Raw genomic sequence first — 23,379 nt, 5'->3', positions numbered from 1 at the left:
TGGTCATCAGAAGGGGGAAAGGAGAAGATTAATTGTGTGTCGTCTGCATAGCAATGATAGGAGAGACCATGTGAGGTTATGACAGAGCCAAGTGACTTGGTGTATAGCGAGAATAGGAGAGGGCCTAGAACAGAGCCCTGGGGGACACCAGTGGTGAGAGCACGTGGTGAGGAGACGGATTCTCGCCACGCCACCTGGTAGGAGCGACCTGTCAGGTAGGACGCAATCCAAGCGTGGGCCGCGCCGGAGATGCCCAACTCGGAGAGGGTGGAGAGGAGGATCTGATGGTTCACAGTATCGAAGGCAGCCGATAGGTCTAGAAGGATGAGAGCAGAGGGAGAGAGTTAGCTTTAGCAGTGCGGAGCGCCTCCGTGATACAGAGAAGTGCAGTCTCAGTTGAATGACTAGTCTTGAAACCTGACTGATTTGGATCAAGAAGGTCATTCTGAGAGAGATAGCGGGAGAGCTGGCCAAGGACGGCACGTTCAAGAGTTTTGGAGAGAAAAGAAAGAAGGGATACTGGTCTGTAGTTGTTGACATCGGAGGGATCGAGTGTAGGTTTTTTCAGAAGGGGTGCAACTCTCGCTCTCTTGAAGACGGAAGGGACGTAGCCAGCGGTCAGGGATGAGTTGATGAGCGAGGTGAGGTAAGGGAGAAGGTCTCCGGAAATGGTCTGGAGAAGAGAGGAGGGGATAGGGTCAAGCGGGCAGGTTGTTGGGCGGCCGGCCGTCACAAGACGCGAGATTTCATCTGGAGAGAGAGGGGAGAAAGAGGTCAGAGCACAGGGTAGGGCAGTGTGAGCAGAACCAGCGGTGTCGTTTGACTTAGCAAACGAGGATCGGATGTCGTCGACCTTCTTTTCAAAATGGTTGACGAAGTCATCTGCAGAGAGGGAGGAGGGGGGGGGGGGAGGAGGATTCAGGAGGGAGGAGAAGGTGGCAAAGAGCTTCCTAGGGTTAGAGGCAGATGCTTGGAATTTAGAGTGGTAGAAAGTGGCTTTAGCAGCAGCGACAGAAGAGGAAAATGTAGAGAGGAGGGAGTGAAAGGATGCCAGGTCCGCAGGGAGGCGAGTTTTCCTCCATTTCCGCTCGGCTGCCCGGAGCCCTGTTCTTCCCCTAACTCTTTCTCTTGTGTTTCTTTCTGTCCGTCTCCTGGTCGTACAAATGTAGGATCTTAATTTGTCCAGTATTTTTGCAGCAAAATAAGTCTGCGTCAACAGGATTTGAACGTTTAGTCCACAATATTGCTTGATCAGTGGTTAGGCTATTACCTGGCCTAAATAAGGTTACATGAAAAGTGCAATACTGTTAATATAACCATGTGTTAGTGCAGGTTTTTGAATTTATGTCAATCCTGAAGCTCAAATTCTCAGCAACAAAATAGTGATTAAATTAAGATCCTACACGTGTATGTAGAAATGTATTGAGGAGCTTATGGACACTATATAAAGAGCTTTAATTTCCCTTCTACATTGTGTCCTTGTATACAAAGACATACAGAGACAGAGACATTACTGACACTCTCTCTCTCAGAGCTAAGGGACCTGTATTGTCTATTGTTGACCTTAGAGACCTTAGTCAAATAAATATGTCCGATATGTTCCAATATATGAGCTTCACATAATTAAGGCTACTTGGTCTTGTACAATTGAACCAATGACATAATGCAAACCCCAAGTGAAGGAAGTCTGCTGACTTTGTTCCAAGCGAAGAAGGTATTTGACATGTGTATTTGACCCAGATCTGTTCCCTCATGCAGCTGTTGACTCAACACGGAGCAGAACGTTCAGACCCTCAGCTCCTCCAGAGCGAAACAAACTGCCCAACTACAGCTGTCAAACAAAACCAGTCCAACCGCTCTGTGGCCATGTCAGTCGGATACGGCCACAGCTTCTTTCGCTTTTAGTCAACTCCAACTGATTCTCCTCCCTCCAACTGTTCTCCTCCCTTGATTGAAAACCTTCTGTACATTTTCCATGTCACTTCAAATCTGCTCACCCTACTCTCACATTATTCTCTATTCACTCTCTCTTCAAATCTGCTCCACCCCCATCCCCCTTCTTCCCCTTCTCTCTCTCTCTCTCTCTCTCTCTCTCTCTCTCTTCTTTCTCTCTCTCTCTCTCTCTCTCCTCTCTCCCTCTCCCCATCTCTCTCTATCTCTCTCTCCCTCTCTCCCCATCTCTCTTCTCTCTCTCTCTCTCTCTCTCTCTCTCTCTCTCTCTCTCTCTCTCTCTCTCTCTCTCTCTCTCTCTCTCTCTCTTCTTTTCTCTCTCTCTCTCTCTCTCTCTCTCTCTCTCTCTCTCTCTCTCTCTCTCTCTCTCTCTCTCCTCTCTCTTGCCTCCACCTCTTGCCTCCACCCAGGGTGTGTAAGATGGCAGTGTGGATCCAGGCCCAGCAGCTCCAGGGGGATGCGCTGCACCAGATGCAGTCTCTCTATGGACAGCACTTCCCCATTGAGGTGCGCCATTACCTGTCCCAGTGGCTCGAGGGCCAACTCTGGTGAGTGCAGCACAAAGCACACCACTCTACCTGACAGAAAGACATGCCTCACCCGGTAACCTTCACATTTGGTTCAATCACAGTCACAGTAGTAGCAGGGACCATGGAGGTGTAGTAACCTGAGAGCAATGTTCAGTGGCAAGTGTGTAAAGTCACTGTCCCAGTGTATGTGCTTGAGTGAAGGTGGTGTGTGTTAGGGAATGCATAGGTGATTAATGTCTGCTCTGTTCTGCGTGTATGTACATACAGCATATCTCTAAACATTCTATATGTCTCAGGGATGTGATCGATCTGGAGAACCCCCAGGAGGAGTTTAAGGCCAAGCGTCTGCTGGACAGCCTGATCCAGGAGCTGCAGAACAAGGCTGAGCATCAGGTGGGAGAGGACGGCTTCCTGCTCAAGATAAAACTGGGACACTACGCCAGCCAGCTCAAGGTGAGACAGATTGAACCAAGTATAGACGAATTTCCACACAAAGCTAACTAGAGAAAGGTGAGACAGGTGGGCAGTACCCGTATGAAGGTGAGAGATACCATGCGCACATACCCAGTGTACGTGTGCAGAGCACAGAGCCAGTGCCCTCACAAAAAAAAACTCCACACCTAACTAGCTAGCTGGACAGTGTTAATAAAGCCAGTATGAACCCAATAAACTCACAAGGATATGATAACCTTACAGCCAACTATACCAGCTGAAACGTGGTGATTATTATTTCAATTATAGTGATACCAAACTCAGCTAAATGTTAGTTATCACAGCCTCATTGGCAACAGTCCCATATCCATAAACCCCAACCCAAAGTACTTAGAAATAAAACAGTGTGTGAGAACAGCCGGCTCTGGTCAGTGTGTCTATATGAATAAAAAGGTGGACAACACTAGGCTACGGTAACCAGGCAGTGTTCCCTTTTATGATCGAGTGCTTCACTCACCAATCTCAGTGTGTTTGTCTTCACCCTTATGGACAGGGTTCAGAGGAACAAGCTGTCTCTTATCACCTTCCACAGTGGGAGTAGGAGGCATCTTGTCAACACAACATTCTGTAGGCCTACAATGCGGGACTTTCAACCCCGCATGGTGCCTTGGTGTGTGTATGCGTGCGTGCGTGAGAGAGGGATTTAGATCAGTGTTTCCCAACTCTGGTCCTCCAGTATCCCCAACAGCACACATCTGATTCAACTTGTCAATTAATCATCAACATGAGTTGAATAAGGTGTTTTTGTCTGGGGCTACAACAAAATGTGTACTTTTGGGTTTACTTGAGGACCGGAGTTTAAAGAGAGAGAGAAAAATAGAGAAAGGAAGAGAAATGTAGCCAGTGGATGTGAGACCAAGTCGTCTGCACTTGAGAGAAGGATCTCATTAGTCTAATTGGGTTTAGCTAGGCTCAGGAAGTGGGCGTTAGAGCGTTAGCATGCCGCGGCTCGGGGCGGGCTAAATTGGTCAGTGTTGTGTGCGCGGCCGTACTGCCAGTCAGCGGCTAACACGGCTAACATGCCTAACACGACAGCACATGTGGTCCTTGTCTTTCAGAGCACGTATGACCGCTGCCCTCTGGAGCTGGTGAGATGCATCAAACACATCCTGTACACGGAGCAGAGGCTAGTCCGAGAGGCCTCTAATGTGAGTATGAAGCACTCTCTCCAACTTCCATTCCTACTCCCACCTACCTGGGAAGCTTGTTTCACAGGTATGCATATAACAGATACCTGCAGCTCGTATGCACAAAATGCACACACATACATACACGCACATACACATGTGGAAATACCCACATACCTTTTATAAACATTTGCAGACATCCAAACTCTATCAACACCACACAGAGATGTTTAACATAACACAGCCAAGTGCATGACATTATGGAAATCCCAGCCATTGGGGGTCGCTTTGCTGCCTCTCTGCCGACATCAAAGGCTGTGTACTCTCAATTTTCCCTCAGACATACGTAAACCTGTTAACAACCACATAAAAACATAAATACACACAGCGTGTACACACACACACACACACACACACACACACACATAGCATTTCACACACACACACCTAGTCAGAAAACCTGCACAGACACAGCTCATATGTCTCGCTGAAAGATAAACTTTGAATTCCTCATTAACCAGCAATGCTGTAGGCCTGGTGGGGAGGTGAAGAAATGTGATATTTTTATAACAAGGCTTATAAAACCATAAAGCTGGTGGTCCATAAAACATCTTAATATCAATAAACCCAGTGTTAAATTGATTTCCAGTCCTGCCAGGCTTCTCCTATCACAGGATTGCATTGCCACCTGTTTACTCAGACTGTCTTCACAGTGTTCACGCCCCCAGCCTTAACAAGCCATAGGCTGTGTGCCCACGATAAGGAAATGCATTTCCCTCGGCCTCACATGTTCAGTCAGTGGTGATCACTGCTGGTTATGGTTGTTAGGGATTACTGTGGAATAACACAAGCAGGGGTCATTGAGGTTGTGTTAAAGAGGCACAGGGCGATTTCAGGTTCTGTCAGTTTGTGTGTCTTTCTGCTCCATATAACGATGATGAAATGCTCAACACCACACTAGCTAGTTCCTGCAAATCATCTCAAAGCCAGCGTTGTTTACCGGCCCAGCCCTCTCACCTCTCTCTCCTCTCTCTGATTGGCAGTCGAGCTCCCCAGTGGGAGGGATGATGGACAGCATGTCCCAGAAGTACCAGCAGATCAACCAGGCATTTGAGGAGCTGCGCCTGCTGACCCAGGACACAGAGAACGACCTGAGAAAGCTCCAGCACAACCAGGAGTACTTCATCATCCAGTACCAGGAGAGCCTCCGCATCCAGGGTGAGTCAGCCTTGCCCTGGTCCCCCTCCTAGTCACAACACCCTGGGTCATCAACCCCAGCAGACCTCACCTTTTTAGGGCAGAATGACGTGTGGGTTTGTAGGTGAGTGAGTGAGTGAGTGTGTGTGTGTGTGTGTGTGTGTGTGTGTGTGTGTGTGTGTGTGTGTGTGTCTGTAAAGTAAAAGACAGATGTGTTTATGTGAGATTTGCTGACCTCCCCCTTTCTCCTGTCCTGTCCTTCTTCAATCACTCTCTCCTCTCCCTCTCCCTCTCTTCGCCTACATGCAGCCCAGTTGACCAGCCTGACCACACTGCCCCCTGCTGACAGACAGCTGAGGGAACCCACATTACTGAGCAAGAGAGCCACCGTGGAGGCCTGGCTCACCCGGGAGGCCAACACACTACAGAAATACAGACTGGTACACTACTTTTTATACTGCATACACACACACACATGTACTGAAACATGCACACACACATGTACACACTGGAATGAAGGCGCCGGAAGGGATGGCTGCCGTTTTATTGGTTCTTATCCAACCGTGCTATTTTGTTCATTTTTTTCCGCATTGTTTATAACTTATTTTGTACATAATGTTGCTGCTATCGTCTCTTATGACCGAAAAGAGCTTCTGGACATCAGAACAGCGATTACTCACCTCGAATTGAATGAATAATTTTTCTTTAATGAGATGGACGGGAAGGATATACTCCTAACACCCGAACAGGCCCTCATCCCCGTCATTCACTGGAGAAAGAAACGGCGATTTTGCGGAAAGAGATTGGGGTTCTTGTGAGGATCAGGTGACAAGTGGCTTATCTGCCTTTGCCATCAGTACTGTTAGCTAACGTTCAATTGCTGGAAAATAAATGGGACGAACTGAAAGCTTGTATATCTTACCAACGTGACATTAAAAACTGTAATATCTTATGTTTCACTGAGTCATGGCTGAACGACAACATTAATAACATACAGCTGGCAGGTTATACACTCTATCGGCAGGATAAAACAGCAGCCTCTGGTAAGACACGGGGCGGGGGCATATTTGTAAACAACAGCTTATGCACGATATCTCAGGAAGTCTCAAGGTTTTGCTCGCCTGAGGTATCTCTTGATTAGCTGTTGACCACACTATCTACCTAGAGAGTTTTCATCTGTATTTTTCGTAGCTGTCTACATACCACCACAGACCGATACTGGCACTAAAACCGCACTCAATGAGCTGTATACATCCATAAGCAAACAGGAAAACGTTCATCCAGAGGTGTCGCTCCTAGTGGCCGGGGACTTTAATGCAGGGACACTTAAGTCAGTTTTACCTAATTTCTATCAGCATGTTAAATCCAGAGGGAAAAAACTCTAGACCATCTTTACTCCACACAGCTCTCCCTCGCCCAGACGTGTACAAAGCTCTCCCTCGCCCTCCGTTTGGCAAATCTGACCATAATTATGTCCTCCTGATTCCTGCTTACAAGCAAAAATGAAAGCAGGAAGCACCAGTGACTCGGTCTATAAAAAAGTGGTCAGATGAAGCAGATGCTAAACTACAGGACTATTTTCCTAGCACAGACTGGAGTATGTTCTTGGATTCTTCCGATGGCATTGAGGAGTACACCACATCAGTCACTGGCTTTATCAATAAGTGCATCGATGACGTCGTCCCCACAGTGACTGTACGTACATACCACAACCAGAAGCCATAGATTACAGGTAACATGCGCACTGCGCTAAAGGGTAGAGCTGACGTTTTTATAAGAAATCCCGCTATGCCCTCCGACAAATCATCAAACAGGCAAAGCATCAGTACAGGACTAAGATCAAATCATACTACACCAGCTCTGACTTTCTTATGTGACAGGGCTTGTAAACTATTACAGACTACAAAGGGAAGTACAGCCGAGAGCTGCCCAATGACACGAGCCTACCAGACGAGCTAAATAGCTTCTATGCTCGCTTCGAGGCAAGTAACAATGAAACATGCATGAGAGCATCAGCTGTTCCGGACAACTGTGTGATCACGCTCTCCACATGATGTGAGTGAGACCTTTAAACAGGTCAACATTCACAAGGCCGCAGGGCCAGACAGATTACCAGGACGTGTACTCTGAGCATGCGCTGACCAACTGGCAAGTGTCTTCACTGACATTTACAACCTCTCCCTGTCTGAGTCTATAATACCAACATGTTTCAAGCAGACCACCATAGTCCTTGTGCCCAAGAACACTAAAGTAACACTCACATCTGTAGCCATGAAATGCTTTGAAAGGCTGGTCATGACTCACATCAACACCATTATCCCAGAAACCCTAGAACCACTACAATTTGCATACCGCCCCAACAGATCCACAGATGATGCAATCTCTATTGCACTCCACACTGCCCTTTTACACCTCGACAAAAGAAACACCTATGTGAGAATACTATTCATTGACTACAGCTCAGCGTTCAACACCACAGTGCCTTCAAAGCTCATCACTAAGCTAAGGACCCTGGGACTAAACACCTCCCTCTGCAACTGGATCCTGGACTTCCTCATGGGCCGCCCCCAGGTGGTAAGAGTAGGTAACAACACATCCACCACGCTGATCCTCAACACGGTGGCCCCTCAGTCTATAGGCCATCAGCCTATAGGGAGAAGATAGGAGACCTGACCGTGTGGTACAAGGACAACAGCCTCTCCCTCAACATGATCAAGACAAAGGAGATGAGTGTGGACTACAGGAAAAGGAGGGCCGAGCATGTCCCCATTCTCATCGACAGGGCTGTAGTAGAGCAGGTTGAGAGCTTCAAGTTCCTTGATGTCCACATCACCAACAAATAACATGGCCCAAGCACACCAAGACAGTCGTGAAAAGGGCACGACAAAACCTATTCCCCCTCAAGAGACTAAAAAGATTTGGCATGGGTCCTCAGATCCTCAAAAGGATTTATAGCTGCACCTCCGAGAGCATCCTCATGGGTTGCATCATTGCCTGGTATGGCAAGTGCTCGCCCTCGGACCGCAAGGCACTACAGAGGGTAGTGCGTACTGTCCAGTACATCACCAGGGTCAAGCTTCCTGCCATCCAGGACCTCTATACCAGACGGTGTCAGAGGAAGGCCCTAAAAATTGTCAAAGACTCCAGCCAACCTAGTCCTGGACTGTTCTCTCTGCTACCACACGGCAAGCGGTACCGGAGCGCCAAATCTAGGTCCAAGAGGCTTCTAAAACAGCTTCTACCCCCAAGCCATAAGACTACTGAACATCTAATCAAATGGCTACCCAGACTATTTGCATTTCCCCCTCACTCCTCTTCTATGCTGCTGCTACTCTCTGCTGTTTTCAACCAAGATCTCAGTGATCACTGCCTCATTGCTTGCATCCGTAATGGGTCTGCGGTCAAACGACCACCCCTCATCACTGTCAAACGCTCCCTAAAACACTTCAGCGAGCAGGCCTTTCTAATCGACCTGGCCCGGGTATCCTGGAAGGATATTGACCTTATCCCGTCAGTAGAGGATGCCTGGGTATTCTTTAAAAGTGCCTTCCGGGGACTCCCGGGTGGCGCAGTGGTTAAGGGCGCTGTACTGCTGCGCCAGCTGTGCCACCAGAGACTCTGGGTTTGCGCCCAGGCTCTGTCATAACCGGCCGCGACCGGGAGATCCGTGGGGAGACACACAATTGGCCTAGTGTCGTCCGGATTAGGGAGGGTTTGGCCGGTAGGGATATCCTTGTCTCATCGCGCACCAGCGACTCCTGTGGTGGGCCGGGCGCATGGCATGCTAACCAAGGTTGCCAGGTGCACGGTGTTTCCTCTGACACATTGGTGCGGCTGGCTTCCGGGTTGGATGCGCGCTGTGTTAAGAAGCAGTGCGGCTTGGTTGGGTTGTGTATCGGAGGACGCATAACTTTCAACCTTCGTCTCTCCCGAGCCCGTACGGGAGTTGTAGAGATGAGACAAGATAGTAGCTACTAACAATTGGATACCACGAAAAAGGGGTAAAATATTATTATTATTATTTTTTTTAAGTGCCTTCCTCACCATCTTAAATAAACATGCCACATTCAAAAGAAATTGAACCAGGAACAGATATAGCCCTTGGTTCACTCCAGACCTGACTGCCTTTGACCAGCACAAAAACATCCTGCGGCGTACTGCATTAGCATCGAATAGCCCCCTTGATATGCAACTTTTCAGGGAAGTTAGGAACCAATATACACAGGCAGTTAGGAAAGCTAAGGCTAGCTTTTTCAAGCAGATATTTGCATCCTGTAGCACAAACTCCAAAAGGTTCTGGGACACTGTAAAGTCCATGGAGAATAAGAGCACCTCCTCCCAGCTGCCCACTGCACTGAGGCTAGGAAACATTGTCACCACCGATAAATCCACTTTAATTGAGAATTTCAATAAGCATTTTTCTACGGCTGGTCATGTATTCCACCTGGCTAACCCTACCCCAATCAACAGCACTCCACTCCCCACAGCAACTCGCCCAAGCCTCCCCAATTTCTCCTTCAGCCAAGTCCAGATAGCTGATGCTCTGAAAGAGCTGCAAAATCTGGACCCCTACAAATCAGCTGGGCTAGACAATCTGGACCCTCTCTTTCTAAATTTATCTGCCGAAATTGTTGCAACCCCTATCACTAACCTGTTCAACCTCTGTTTCTTATTGTCTGAGATTCCCAAAGATTGGAAAGCTGCCGCGGTCATCCCCCTCTTCAAAGGGGGAGACACTAATCCCAAACTGCTACAGACCTATATATATCCTACCCTGCCTTTCTAAGGTCTTCGAAAGCCAAGTTAACAAACAGATTACCAACCATTTCGAATCCCACCGTACCTTCTCCGCTATGAAATCTGGTTTCAGAGCTTGTCATGGGTGTACCTCAGCCACGCTCAAGGTCCTAAACGATATCATAACCGCTATCAATAAGAGACATTACTGTGCAGCCGTATTCATCGACCTGGCCAAGGCTTTCGACTCTGTCAATCACCACATTCTCATCGGCAGACTCAACAGCTTTGGTTTCTCAAATGATTGCCTCGCCTGGTTCACCAACTACTTTTCTGATAGAGTTCAGTGTGTCAAATCGGAGGGCCTGTTGTCCAGACATCTGGCAGTCTCTATGGCGGTGCCACAGGGTTCAATTCTCGGGCCGACTCTCTTTTCTGTATACATCAATGTCTACGCAGACGACATCATTCTGGCATTTCTTTGGACACTGTATTAACTAACCTCCAGACGATCTTCAATGCCATACAACTCTCCTTCCGTGGCCTCCAACTGCTCTTAAATTAAAGTTAAACTAAATGCATGCTTCAACCAATCGCTGCCCGCACCTGCCTGCCCGGTCCAGCATCACTACTCTGGACGGATCTGACTTAGAATATGTGGACAACTACAAATACCTAGGTGTCTGTTTAGACTGTAAACTCTCCTCCAGACTCATATTAAGCATCTCCAATCCAAACATGTAATCTCGAATTGGCTTTCTATTTCACAACAAAGCATTCTTCACTCATGCTGCCAAACATACCCTCGTACAACTGACCATCCTACCGATCCTCAACCTCAACAAATTGGATGCAGTCTATCACAGCGCCATCCGTTTTGTCACCAAAGCCCCATATACTACCCACCACTGCAACCTGTACTTCTCGTTGGCTGGCCCTCGCATCATACTCATCGCCAAACCCATTGGCTCCAGGTTATCTACAAGTCTCTGCTAGGTAAAGCCCCGCCTTATCTTAGCTCACTGGTCACCATAGCAGCACCCACCCGTAGCACGCGCTCCAGCAGGTATATTTCACTGGTCACCCCCAAAGCCAATTCTTCCTTTTGCCACCTTTCCTTCCAGTTCTCTGCTGCCAATGACTGAAACGAACTGAAAAAATCACTGAAGCTGGAGACTCATATCTCCCTCACTAACTTTAAGCACCAGCTGTTAGAGCAGCTCACAGATCACTGGTATATTCTTAAAACGGCAGTGTTGGTTAAGGGCTTGCAAGTAAGCATTTCACTATAAGGTTCTATTTCGCGCATGTGACAAATACAGTTTGATTTGATTTGACACTACATGATTACAAACTGTAAGTCATTATTTAAGGTGATGAAGACAGGAGAGGAAATGTAGGCTCAGAACTCTGGAGGGATCTCATGCCTTCAGGGTATAAAAGCTGGGGATGTATATTGGCACCTTCTTATCGGTGTGTGTGTGTACCTGCCTGTGTGTCTGTGGGTGTGTGTGTGTGTGTGTGTGTGTGTGTGTGTGTGTGTGTGTGTGTGTGTGCGTGTGCCTAGGACCTGGCAGAGAAGCACCAGAAGAGCCTGCAGCTGCTGAGGAAGCAGCAGACCATCATCCTGGATGACGAGCTGATCCACTGGAAAAGAAGGCAACAGTTGGCCGGAAACGGGGGTCCTCCGGAGGGGGGGCTGGACATCCTGCAGTCCTGGTGAGACCCCGTCTATCACCCTCTACCCCTAACAGAGATCACATATGTCTAGGATTGGTCAAAGGGCAGGGGCCACCCAGTTAACAAGCTGACTATTGGATACTGCTGGGTTTATATGGGGTGTAGTTGGGAAGATGACTGTCGTCTAGGTTGAAGATGACAAAGGTTAAGACAACGGGATTCTAATATCCCATAACTTTTTGCAACAATGGGGAAGAATTCTAAACAATGGGACTAGCAATGCGAGCAAAAATTACTGGAAGTGAATGTTTTTATTTATTTATATATATTTTTTAAATTGAATATCCAAAACATACAATATACTTGCAGTGAAGCCGCTCAACAACTACATCACATTAGTCATCCAACAACTACACCATACCAGTCACCCAACAACTACACCACACCAGTCATCCAACAACTACACCACACCAGTCATCCAACAACTACATCACACCAGTCATCCAACAACTACACCACACCAGTCATCCAACAACTACACCACACCAGTCATCCAACAACTACATCACACCAGTCATCCAACAACTACACCACACCAGTCATCCAACAACTACACCACACCAGTCATCCAACAACTACACCACACCAGTCATCCAACAACTACACCACACCAGTCATCCAACAACTACACCACACCAGTCATCCAACAACTACATCACACCAGTCATCCAACAACTACATCACATTAGTCATCCAACAACTACATCACACCAGTCATCCAACAACTACATCACACCAGTCATCCAACAACTACATCACATTAGTCATCCAACAACTACATCACACCAGTCATCCAACAACTACACCACACCAGTCATCCAACAACTACACCACACCAGTCATCCAACAACTACACCACACCAGTCATCCAACAACTACACCACACCAGTCATCCAACAACTACACCACACCAGTCATCCAACAACTACACCACACCAGTCATCCAACAACTACATCACACCAGTCATCCAACAACTACATCACATTAGTCATCCAACAACTACATCACATTAGTCATCCAACAACTACATCACACCAGTCATCCAACAACTACATCACATTAGTCATCCAACAACTACATCACACCAGTCATCCAACAACTACACCACACCAGTCATCCAACAACTACATCACACCAGTCATCCAACAACTACACCACACCAGTCATCCAACAACTACACCACACCAGTCATCCAACAACTACACCACACCAGTCATCCAACAACTACACCACACCAGTCATCCAACAACTACACCACACCAGTCATCCAACAACTACATCACATTAGTCATCCAACAACTACACCATACCAGTCATCCAACAACTACACCACACCAGTCATCCAACAACTACACCACACCAGTCATCCAACAACTACATCACATTAGTCATCCAACAACTACACCACACCAGTCATCCAACAACTACACCACACCAGTCATCCAACAACTACACCACACCAGTCATCCAACAACTACACCACACCAGTCATCCAACAACTACACCACACCAGTCATCCAACAACTACACCATACCAGTCATCCAACAACTACATCACATTAGTCATCCAACAACTACATCACATTAGTCATCCAACAACTACATCACATTAGTCATCCAACAACTACATCACATTAGTCATCCAACAACTACATCACATTAGTCATCCAACAACTACACCACACCAGTCATCCAACAACTACATCACATTAGTCATCCAACAACTACACCACACCAGTCATCCAACAACTACATCACATTAGTCATCCAACAACTACACCACACCAGTCATCCAACAACTACACCACACCAGTCATCCAACAACTACACCACACCAGTCATCCAACAACTACACCACACCAGTCATCCAACAACTACATCACACCAGTCATCCAACAACTACATCACATTAGTCATCCAACAACTACATCACATTAGTCATCCAACAACTACATCACACCAGTCATCCAACAACTACATCACATTAGTCATCCAACAACTACATCACACCAGTCATCCAACAACTACACCACACCAGTCATCCAACAACTACATCACACCAGTCATCCAACAACTACACCACACCAGTCATCCAACAACTACACCACACCAGTCATCCAACAACTACACCACACCAGTCATCCAACAACTACATCACATTAGTCATCCAACAACTACACCATACCAGTCATCCAACAACTACACCACACCAGTCATCCAACAACTACATCACATTAGTCATCCAACAACTACACCACACCAGTCATCCAACAACTACACCACACCAGTCATCCAACAACTACACCACACCAGTCATCCAACAACTACACCACACCAGTCATCCAACAACTACACCACACCAGTCATCCAACAACTACACCACACCAGTCATCCAACAACTACATCACATTAGTCATCCAACAACTACACCATACCAGTCATCCAACAACTACACCACACCAGTCATCCAACAACTACACCACACCAGTCATCCAACAACTACATCACATTAGTCATCCAACAACTACACCACACCAGTCATCCAACAACTACACCACACCAGTCATCCAACAACTACACCACACCAGTCATCCAACAACTACACCACACCAGTCATCCAACAACTACACCATACCAGTCATCCAACAACTACATCACATTAGTCATCCAACAACTACATCACATTAGTCATCCAACAACTACACCACACCAGTCATCCAACAACTACATCACATTAGTCATCCAACAACTACACCACACCAGTCATCCAACAACTACATCACATTAGTCATCCAACAACTACACCACACCAGTCATCCAACAACTACACCACACCAGTCATCCAACAACTACACCACACCAGTCATCCAACAACTACATCACACCAGTCATCCAACAACTACATCACACCAGTCATCCAACAACTACATCACATTAGTCATCCAACAACTACATCACATTAGTCATCCAACAACTACATCACACCAGTCATCCAACAACTACATCACACCAGTCATCCAACAACTACACCACACCAGTCATCCAACAACTACATCACACCAGTCATCCAACAACTACACCACACCAGTCATCCAACAACTACACCACACCAGTCATCCAACAACTACACCACACCAGTCATCCAACAACTACATCACATTAGTCATCCACCAACTACACCATACCAGTCATCCAACAACTACACCACACCAGTCATCCAACAACTACACCACACCAGTCATCCAACAACTACATCACATTAGTCATCCAACAACTACATCACATTAGTCATCCAACAACTACATCACATTAGTCATCCAACAACTACATCACATTAGTCATCCAACAACTACATCACATTAGTCATCCAACAACTACACCACACCAGTCATCCAACAACTACATCACATTAGTCATCCAACAACTACACCACACCAGTCATCCAACAACTACATCACATTAGTCATCCAACAACTACACCATACCAGTCATCCAACAACTATATCACATTAGTCATCCAACAACTACATCACATTAGTCATCCAACAACTACATCACATTAGTCATCCAACAACTACATCACATTAGTCATCCAACAACTACATCACATTAGTCATCCAACAACTACATCACATTAGTCATCCAACAACTACACCACACCAGTCATCCAACAACTACATCACATTAGTCATCCAACAACTACACCACACCAGTCATCCAACAACTACACCACACCAGTCATCCAACAACTACATCACATTAGTCATCCAACAACTACATCACATTAGTCATCCAACAACTACATCACACCAGTCATCCAACACCTACATCACACCAGTCATCCAACAACTACATCACATTAGTCATCCAACAACTACATCACATTAGTCATCCAACAACTACATCACACCAGTCATCCAACAACTACATCACATTAGTCATCCAACAACTACATCACACCAGTCATCCAACAACTACACCACACCAGTCATCCAACAACTACATCACACCAGTCATCCAACAACTACACCACACCAGTCATCCAACAACTACACCACACCAGTCATCCAACAACTACACCACACCAGTCATCCAACAACTACATCACATTAGTCATCCAACAACTACACCATACCAGTCATCCAACAACTACACCACACCAGTCATCCAACAACTACACCACACCAGTCATCCAACAACTACATCACATTAGTCATCCAACAACTACATCACATTAGTCATCCAACAACTACATCACATTAGTCATCCAACAACTACATCACATTAGTCATCCAACAACTACATCACATTAGTCATCCAACAACTACACCACACCAGTCATCCAACAACTACATCACATTAGTCATCCAACAACTACACCACACCAGTCATCCAACAACTACACCATACCAGTCATCCAACAACTACATCACATTAGTCATCCAACAACTACATCACATTAGTCATCCAACAACTACATCACATTAGTCATCCAACAACTACATCACATTAGTCATCCAACAACTACATCACATTAGTCATCCAACAACTACACCACACCAGTCATCCAACAACTACATCACATTAGTCATCCAACAACTACACCACACCAGTCATCCAACAACTACACCACACCAGTCATCAAACAACTACACCACACCAGTCATCCAACAACTACACCACACCAGTCATCCAACAACTACATCATACCAGTCATCCAACAACTACACCACACCAGTCATCCAACAACTACACCACACCAGTCATCCAACAACAACACACCAGTCATCCAACAGTCATCCAAGTCATCCACAACTACATCACACCAGTCATCCAACAACTACACCACACCAGTCATCCAACAACTACACCACACCAGTCATCCAACAACTACATCACATTAGTCATCCAACAACTACACCACACCAGTCATCCAACAACTACATCACATTAGTCATCCAACAACTACATCACATTAGTCATCCAACAACTACATCACATTAGTCATCCAACAACTACATCACATTAGTCATCCAACAACTACATCACATTAGTCATCCAACAACTACATCACATTAGTCATCCAACAACTACACCACACCAGTCATCCAACAACTACATCACATTAGTCATCCAACAACTACACCACACCAGTCATCCAACAACTACACCATACCAGTCATCCAACAACTACATCACATTAGTCATCCAACAACTACATCACATTAGTCATCCAACAACTACATCACATTAGTCATCCAACAACTACATCACATTAGTCATCCAACAACTACATCACATTAGTCATCCAACAACTACACCACACCAGTCATCCAACAACTACATCACATTAGTCATCCAACAACTACACCACACCAGTCATCCAACAACTACACCACACCAGTCATCCAACAACTACACCACACCAGTCATCCAACAACTACACCACACCAGTCATCCAACAACTACATCATACCAGTCATCCAACAACTACACCACACCAGTCATCCAACAACTACACCACACCAGTCATCCAACAACTACACCACACCAGTCATCCAACAACTACATCATACCAGTCATCCAACAACTACACCACACCAGTCATCCAACAACTACACCACACCAGTCATCCAACAACTACATCACATTAGTCATCCAACAACTACACCACACCAGTCATCCAACAACTACACCACACCAGTCATCCAACAACTACATCACATTAGTCATCCAACAACTACACCACACCAGTCATCCAACAACTACACCACACCAGTCATCCAACAACTACACCACACCAGTCATCCAACAACTACATCATACCAGTCATCCAACAGACTCCCATTCAGAACGACACACAGAAGCATCCAGGGTCAATGCCCTGCTCAAGGGCATGTCGACAGATCTCCCACCAGGCCAAAAAACATTAACCTGAACCCTCCAAGATCCCCCCCACAGTTCCCCAATAGCTGTACATCAACCATCCAAGACCCTTCCCACAGTCCCCCCCAAGAATAAAAAAAAAACAAAAAAACAGTTCCCCACCCCCAAGAACCCCCCAATGCACCAACAACCAAGACAATTAACTAAAGAGAAAAAAGAAAAAGACAAAAGAAAACAACAAACATCAATGCAAGAAAAAACAAAAACAAAGGACATCAAGGACAACTAAAATCAGAACAGCAATGCCAACTGTATATGTTTAAATGCATGTCTGGCACTATTACATGTGTTTGTGCCCGTGTATGTGTGTATTTGAATGAGAGTGTGTGTATATGCATGTGTACAAACACCTGCACGGCATCAGCCTCAGGCAAACCGGGATTAGCTGTAAAAACACTGCCCCTCAGTGTCATTCAAACATACTTTTTATTATGTTTTATTTTGACTTTATTTTTGACTTTTATCTTTGCCCATCATTCTATCTCCTGCACAGCAACTCCACTCCCATTTGTCTCTGATTCCACATCCCAACCCTCAGCTTCCCTCAGCCCATCCCACCTATCTCTTCTGGCCACCCTCTTCGGAATTCTATGGAACATATATAATTCAACTACCCTGTGATGTTTAACGTACAATTTCAATCTATCTAATCGAATAGAATCCACAGATTGCGAGTTGAAGATAAATAGTTTTATTAAGAGTATTAGTATATTAGTAATTGACTGACCCGGTCTCTCCAGATCTCCTAACAGTACTATTTCTAGGGTCAATTTTAGATTAATGCTATGCATTTTCAGGCATTCCTGAACCTGAAACCAGAAACAGGCTACCTGAGGACAATACCAAAATCAATGGTCTATTGATTTAATTTACTAGGCAAGTCAGTTAAGAACAAATTCTTATTTTCAATGACGGCCTAGGAACAGTGGGTTAACTGCCTGTTCAGGGGCAGCACGAGAGATTTGTACCTTGTCAGCTCGGGGATTCGAACTTGCAACCTTTCGGTTACTAGTCCAACGGTCTAACCACTAGGCTACCCTGCCACCCCCCATTCTGTATCCTCACAACAAAATCTGCAGAGCTTCGATGATTTTATGCCCCAAATATTCAACATTTTGTTGGTGGCAAGAATTCTATATAATAAATGTAGCTGAAAAGCACGGAGTCTTGAATCTTGCGTCATTTTATATATCAACTCATACACCCTGTATCATGGAATCGATACATCAAAAATCTCTTCCCAACTATTTTGCAATCTGTATTGCATAGTTGTCAACATTCTGGTCCTCAAATTAAACTGGTATACTTTACTATTTATGCTATTTGCTCCACCACTTTTGATCCTTTATATTGGGCAGACAGACAAGTTCCCTACCTCCTCCCGCTGCCACCTGTCACTATCGTCGTAAGCATACTAAGACCAAAGCACAGTGCGATATGGATTCCACATGTTTATTCAATGAAACGCACAAAAACAACAATAAAGAATGAACAAAACATGACGAAAATGAAGTGCTCACAAGCAACAACACAAAAACAAGATCCCACAAAACAGAGTGGGGAAATGGCTGCCTAAATATGATCCCCAATCAGAGACAACGATACACAGCTGCCTCTGATTGGGAACCATACCAGGCCAACATAGAAACAAAACAACCTAGATAGGAACACCTCCTCTAGTCACCCCCCGACCTAACCAAAATAGAGAATAAAAGGCTCTCTGTGGTCAGGGCATGACACCACCTGCCTCTTCCATTTTGAGGTAATGCTGTAATCAATTGGTTGTACTCTTGGATTAAGCAGACCTTCCCGTACAATTCTGATTACTCCATGAAGGACATTTTTTTTCATTTTTTTTCTTCACCTTTATTTAACCAGGTAGGCCAGTTGAGAACAAGTTCTCATTTACAACTGCGACCTGGCCAAGATAAAGCAAAGCAGTGCGACACAAACAACAACACAGAGTTACACATGGAATAAACAATCATACAGTCAATAACACAATAGAAAAGTCTATATACAGTGTGTGCAAATGAGGTAAGATTAGGGAGGTAAGGCAATAAATAGGCCGTAGTGGCGAAGTAATTACAATTTAGCAGTTACACACTGGAGTGGTGCATGTGCAGAAGATGAATGCGCAAGTAGAGATACTGGGGTGCAAAGGAGCAAAAAAATAAATAACAATATGTGGATGAGGTAGTTGGATGGGCTATTTACAGATGGGCTATGTACAGGTACAAGGGGGATGAAATTGAAATTGTAGCCAGCTCTGCAATGCCTGTTTGAAAAAGAGAGATACTTTGAAAAAAGTATACTTTTCAATTAATCGAAAAGGCAATCTGCACAAAGGCAACACGGCCATTTTTAACAATGGATGAGCTTTTCTTAGTAATCTACTTGAGAACCATTTAGTGTTCAAGTAAAACTTTTTGAGAGTGGTTTAGTGCTTTTATATTTATTCATCTCAACCCACCCAATTCATATTCATTATATAGATAGACATGCTTTATTTTGTCTGGTTTAGCATCCCAGATAAAGCAAAATATTTTTTGCTCATATGATTTGAAAAACTCATCATCAGGAGTAGGCAGCGCCATAAGTAAGTGGGAAAACTGAGATATGAATAAGAAGTTAATCAGAGCAATTCTTCAATCGATAGACAGGTATTTACCTCTCCATGGTTGCAGGATCTTGTCTATTTTTACACGTTATCTATTGAAATTCATTGTGGAGAGCTTATTTATATATTTTGTGATATGAATACAGAGTATGTCTACTTCACCATCAGCCCATGTTATAGGTAAACTGCAGGGTAATGTAAAAGTTGTATTTTTAAAGATCCAATACGTAATATTGTACACTTATCATAAATATGTTTTAATCCAGAGTGTACAGAAAAGTTATCTAGATCTTCAATGAGACATTGCAGGGATCTGGCTTGTGGACTTAATATGAAACTTCAGTCATCGGCATACATGGACACCTTTGTTCTAATCCTCTAATGTTGTTATTGGATCTGATTTTAATAGCTAACTTTTTGATGACCATAACGAATAGATATGGTGACAGCAGACTCCTTTAACTCCTGTTGACAATTCAAAACTCTCTGAGAAGTAGCTGTTAATTACTATTTTACACCTGGGGTTGCTATACATTACTTTTACCCATTTTATAAGAGAATCATCAGAATTGATAAATACATTTATAAATAAAATCCAGTCTTACTTTATCAAATGCCTTTTCAAAATCTGCTATAAAGACCTGGCCTGGTCTATTTCTAGTAGTTGTCATATATTATTTCCAATGTATCACCCATGTAAAAAACCTGTCTGATCAGGATGAACAATACCTGGTAAAATGCTATGCATTTCGCTAGCATTTTTGCATCACAACATTGAAGTGTAAGGGGCCTCCAGTTTTTTAGAGAGACTGGATCTTGATATTTGCCATCTGGGTCTTGTTTTAATAATAGAGAAAACAGACCTTACTGCTGAGTACCTGACAGATGACTATTTCTATCTGAGTAGTTAAAACAATCTAACAATGGAGCTTTTATTATATATCAAAAAAGGCTTGATATACCTCTACCGGTATGCCATCAAGCCCTGGGGTTTTTCCAGACTGAAAGGATTTTAATAGCCTCAAATAGTTCTTCCTCTGTAAATTGGCCTTCGCACTGATTTTTCTGTACATTTGTTAATTTTCCATTTTTGTATTATTTGGAATGAATTCCTTACCGTAATCTTCATTCAGTGGGAGAGGATGAGACGGAAAAGAGAACATCTGCCTAAAATATTCTCTTTTAAAATATCATTTGGAAAATCGTAAATGACTCCGTCTTCAGTAACACGTTTCTGGAAATTATTTTTGTTAGCGTTCCTGTATTGGAGATTCAGGTATAGTTTTGTACATTTTTTCAGTTTGCTTTATTTTTGTAATAGATTACATTAGATAGTTCTTGAATAAGTTCCTCAAGTTCTTTTTGTTTTTCCTCTAACTTATTTTGTATCTCTGTAGTATCGTTTTGTATTGCTATCTACCTGTACAATTAGTTCATGGATTTCCTTTGTTAGTCTTGTCTCTTTAGCCAGAAACGGCCTTTTTATTATTGATGAATATTGAATTGAATGACCTCTGAAGGTACATTTAAAGGTATCCCAAACAATAAGGGGATTTGCTGAACTTGTATTTTACTGGAAAAATTCAGTTATAAATTATTTTGTTGTTGTTGCCCTCCAGTAAACTTCGATTACATTTCCAATGATCCCATCCAAGTAGAAATTCTATAAGAGTTATTTGAAGGCCAATTAGATGATGAATCGATCGCATTCTGTCTCCTATTAAAACTTTTTTAACCTTTGATGAAAGAGACAAGAAAGTAGTCAAGACGAATACAGTCTCGAATACAGTCTCTTCCATGTATATCTCACTAGGTCGGGGTTTTTTAGTCTCCAAATAGCCACTATTTCTAATGTCTCCATAATATGTGTGATTTCCTTAAGGGCATAGTGATGATAGTTTGTAGAGTGATTTCCTAAACGGTCCATTAAGGTACTTAGCATTGTGTTCTAGTATCCTACCATTATGATTTGATCATTTGTTGCCTGTAAGTTCAATAAATTGGTATAAATGTTTTTGAAGAAGTATGGATCATCCTGATTTGGACCATATAGATTATTGAGCCAAATCTCTTTTTCGTCCACTTTCATATTCAAAAGGATCCACCTTCCTTGTGAAACATTCATCACACCCTTTGAGTTCCTTTGTCCATGACAGAAAATTATTTCACCAATCCGTTCCTTTTTCCACGCAACTTCATCTAAGGATGTAGAGTGAGTTTCCTGTAAACAGTATGTGTTATATTCCTTTTCTTTTAGCCACGTAAAGACTGATCTTTTTTATAATCTGCTAAACCGTTACAATTATAACTGGCTATACTTATTTCACCCCTTACCATAACTAGATACTCTTCTCAGTCAGAATTGACCATAATTAGTGCTTGTAAAGTTACTGCTATCAGAGGTAATATGACGGTCAAAATTAGAGCTTTGAAATGTCTGATATTTAGAATTCAAGAAATAGGTTCTTGCAATATTTATTTTGTTCCCTTGCCTGTGAGCCAATGCCACAAATGTTAGAAAATTGAGACATGATATTATGTGTAGTAAATCTGAGTAGGTTGATGTGTATGATATTGGATGTGATTTAGTGAGAGTGTGTATGATGTCTGTATAAGAGCAAGGCTATAATGTTTGCTATCCAAATAAATAATAACTCCGCCAATTTGCATGGTTGAGGGTCTATGTGTGTAACATGTAGTGCGTATAGCCTTAATATTCATGATGATAATTGTAATCCATATCGTATCACAGTCATAGTTGCATCATAATTACCTGCAACATCATTGAAAACACATCCCAGCATTTCCATAGCAATTGACGTTTCACATGATCATGAAAGACACCTTGCATTACTCTAGAGACGGCTTCACCACAGTACAAATGTATTCCATGCAATATGTTATTATTCCCCAATGCCCCTATTCTGATATCTTCCCCTTGCTTGTTGTAAACATATATACACACGTAGACAAAGACATAAACAAGATAGACAAACAAGAAACATATGAATATGAACATGTGAATGTTAGCAGTACAGA

At 43.9% G+C, this 23,379-nt stretch overlaps 1 protein-coding gene across 1 annotated transcript in view; it reads left to right on the top strand.

Moving 5' to 3' along the window:
* Positions 1-23,379, top strand: part of stat5a (signal transducer and activator of transcription 5a) — a 109,399-nt gene that overhangs the window by 69,061 nt on the left and 16,959 nt on the right. The window contains exons 3-8 of the mRNA XM_065006453.1: positions 2,361-2,498; positions 2,777-2,933; positions 4,031-4,120; positions 5,143-5,317; positions 5,606-5,736; positions 11,601-11,752. Coding sequence (XP_064862525.1) covers positions 2,371-2,498; positions 2,777-2,933; positions 4,031-4,120; positions 5,143-5,317; positions 5,606-5,736; positions 11,601-11,752 — 833 coding nt within the window. The 5' untranslated portion in view covers positions 2,361-2,370. The remainder of the gene's footprint in view (positions 1-2,360; positions 2,499-2,776; positions 2,934-4,030; positions 4,121-5,142; positions 5,318-5,605; positions 5,737-11,600; positions 11,753-23,379) is intronic.

This window comes from Oncorhynchus nerka, linkage group LG21 (genome assembly GCF_034236695.1).
Source record: "Oncorhynchus nerka isolate Pitt River linkage group LG21, Oner_Uvic_2.0, whole genome shotgun sequence".
NCBI classification, from domain to species: Eukaryota; Metazoa; Chordata; class Actinopteri; order Salmoniformes; family Salmonidae; genus Oncorhynchus; species Oncorhynchus nerka.
Note: the sequence above shows the minus strand (reverse complement) of the source record. Positions and strands in the feature narration are given on the sequence as shown.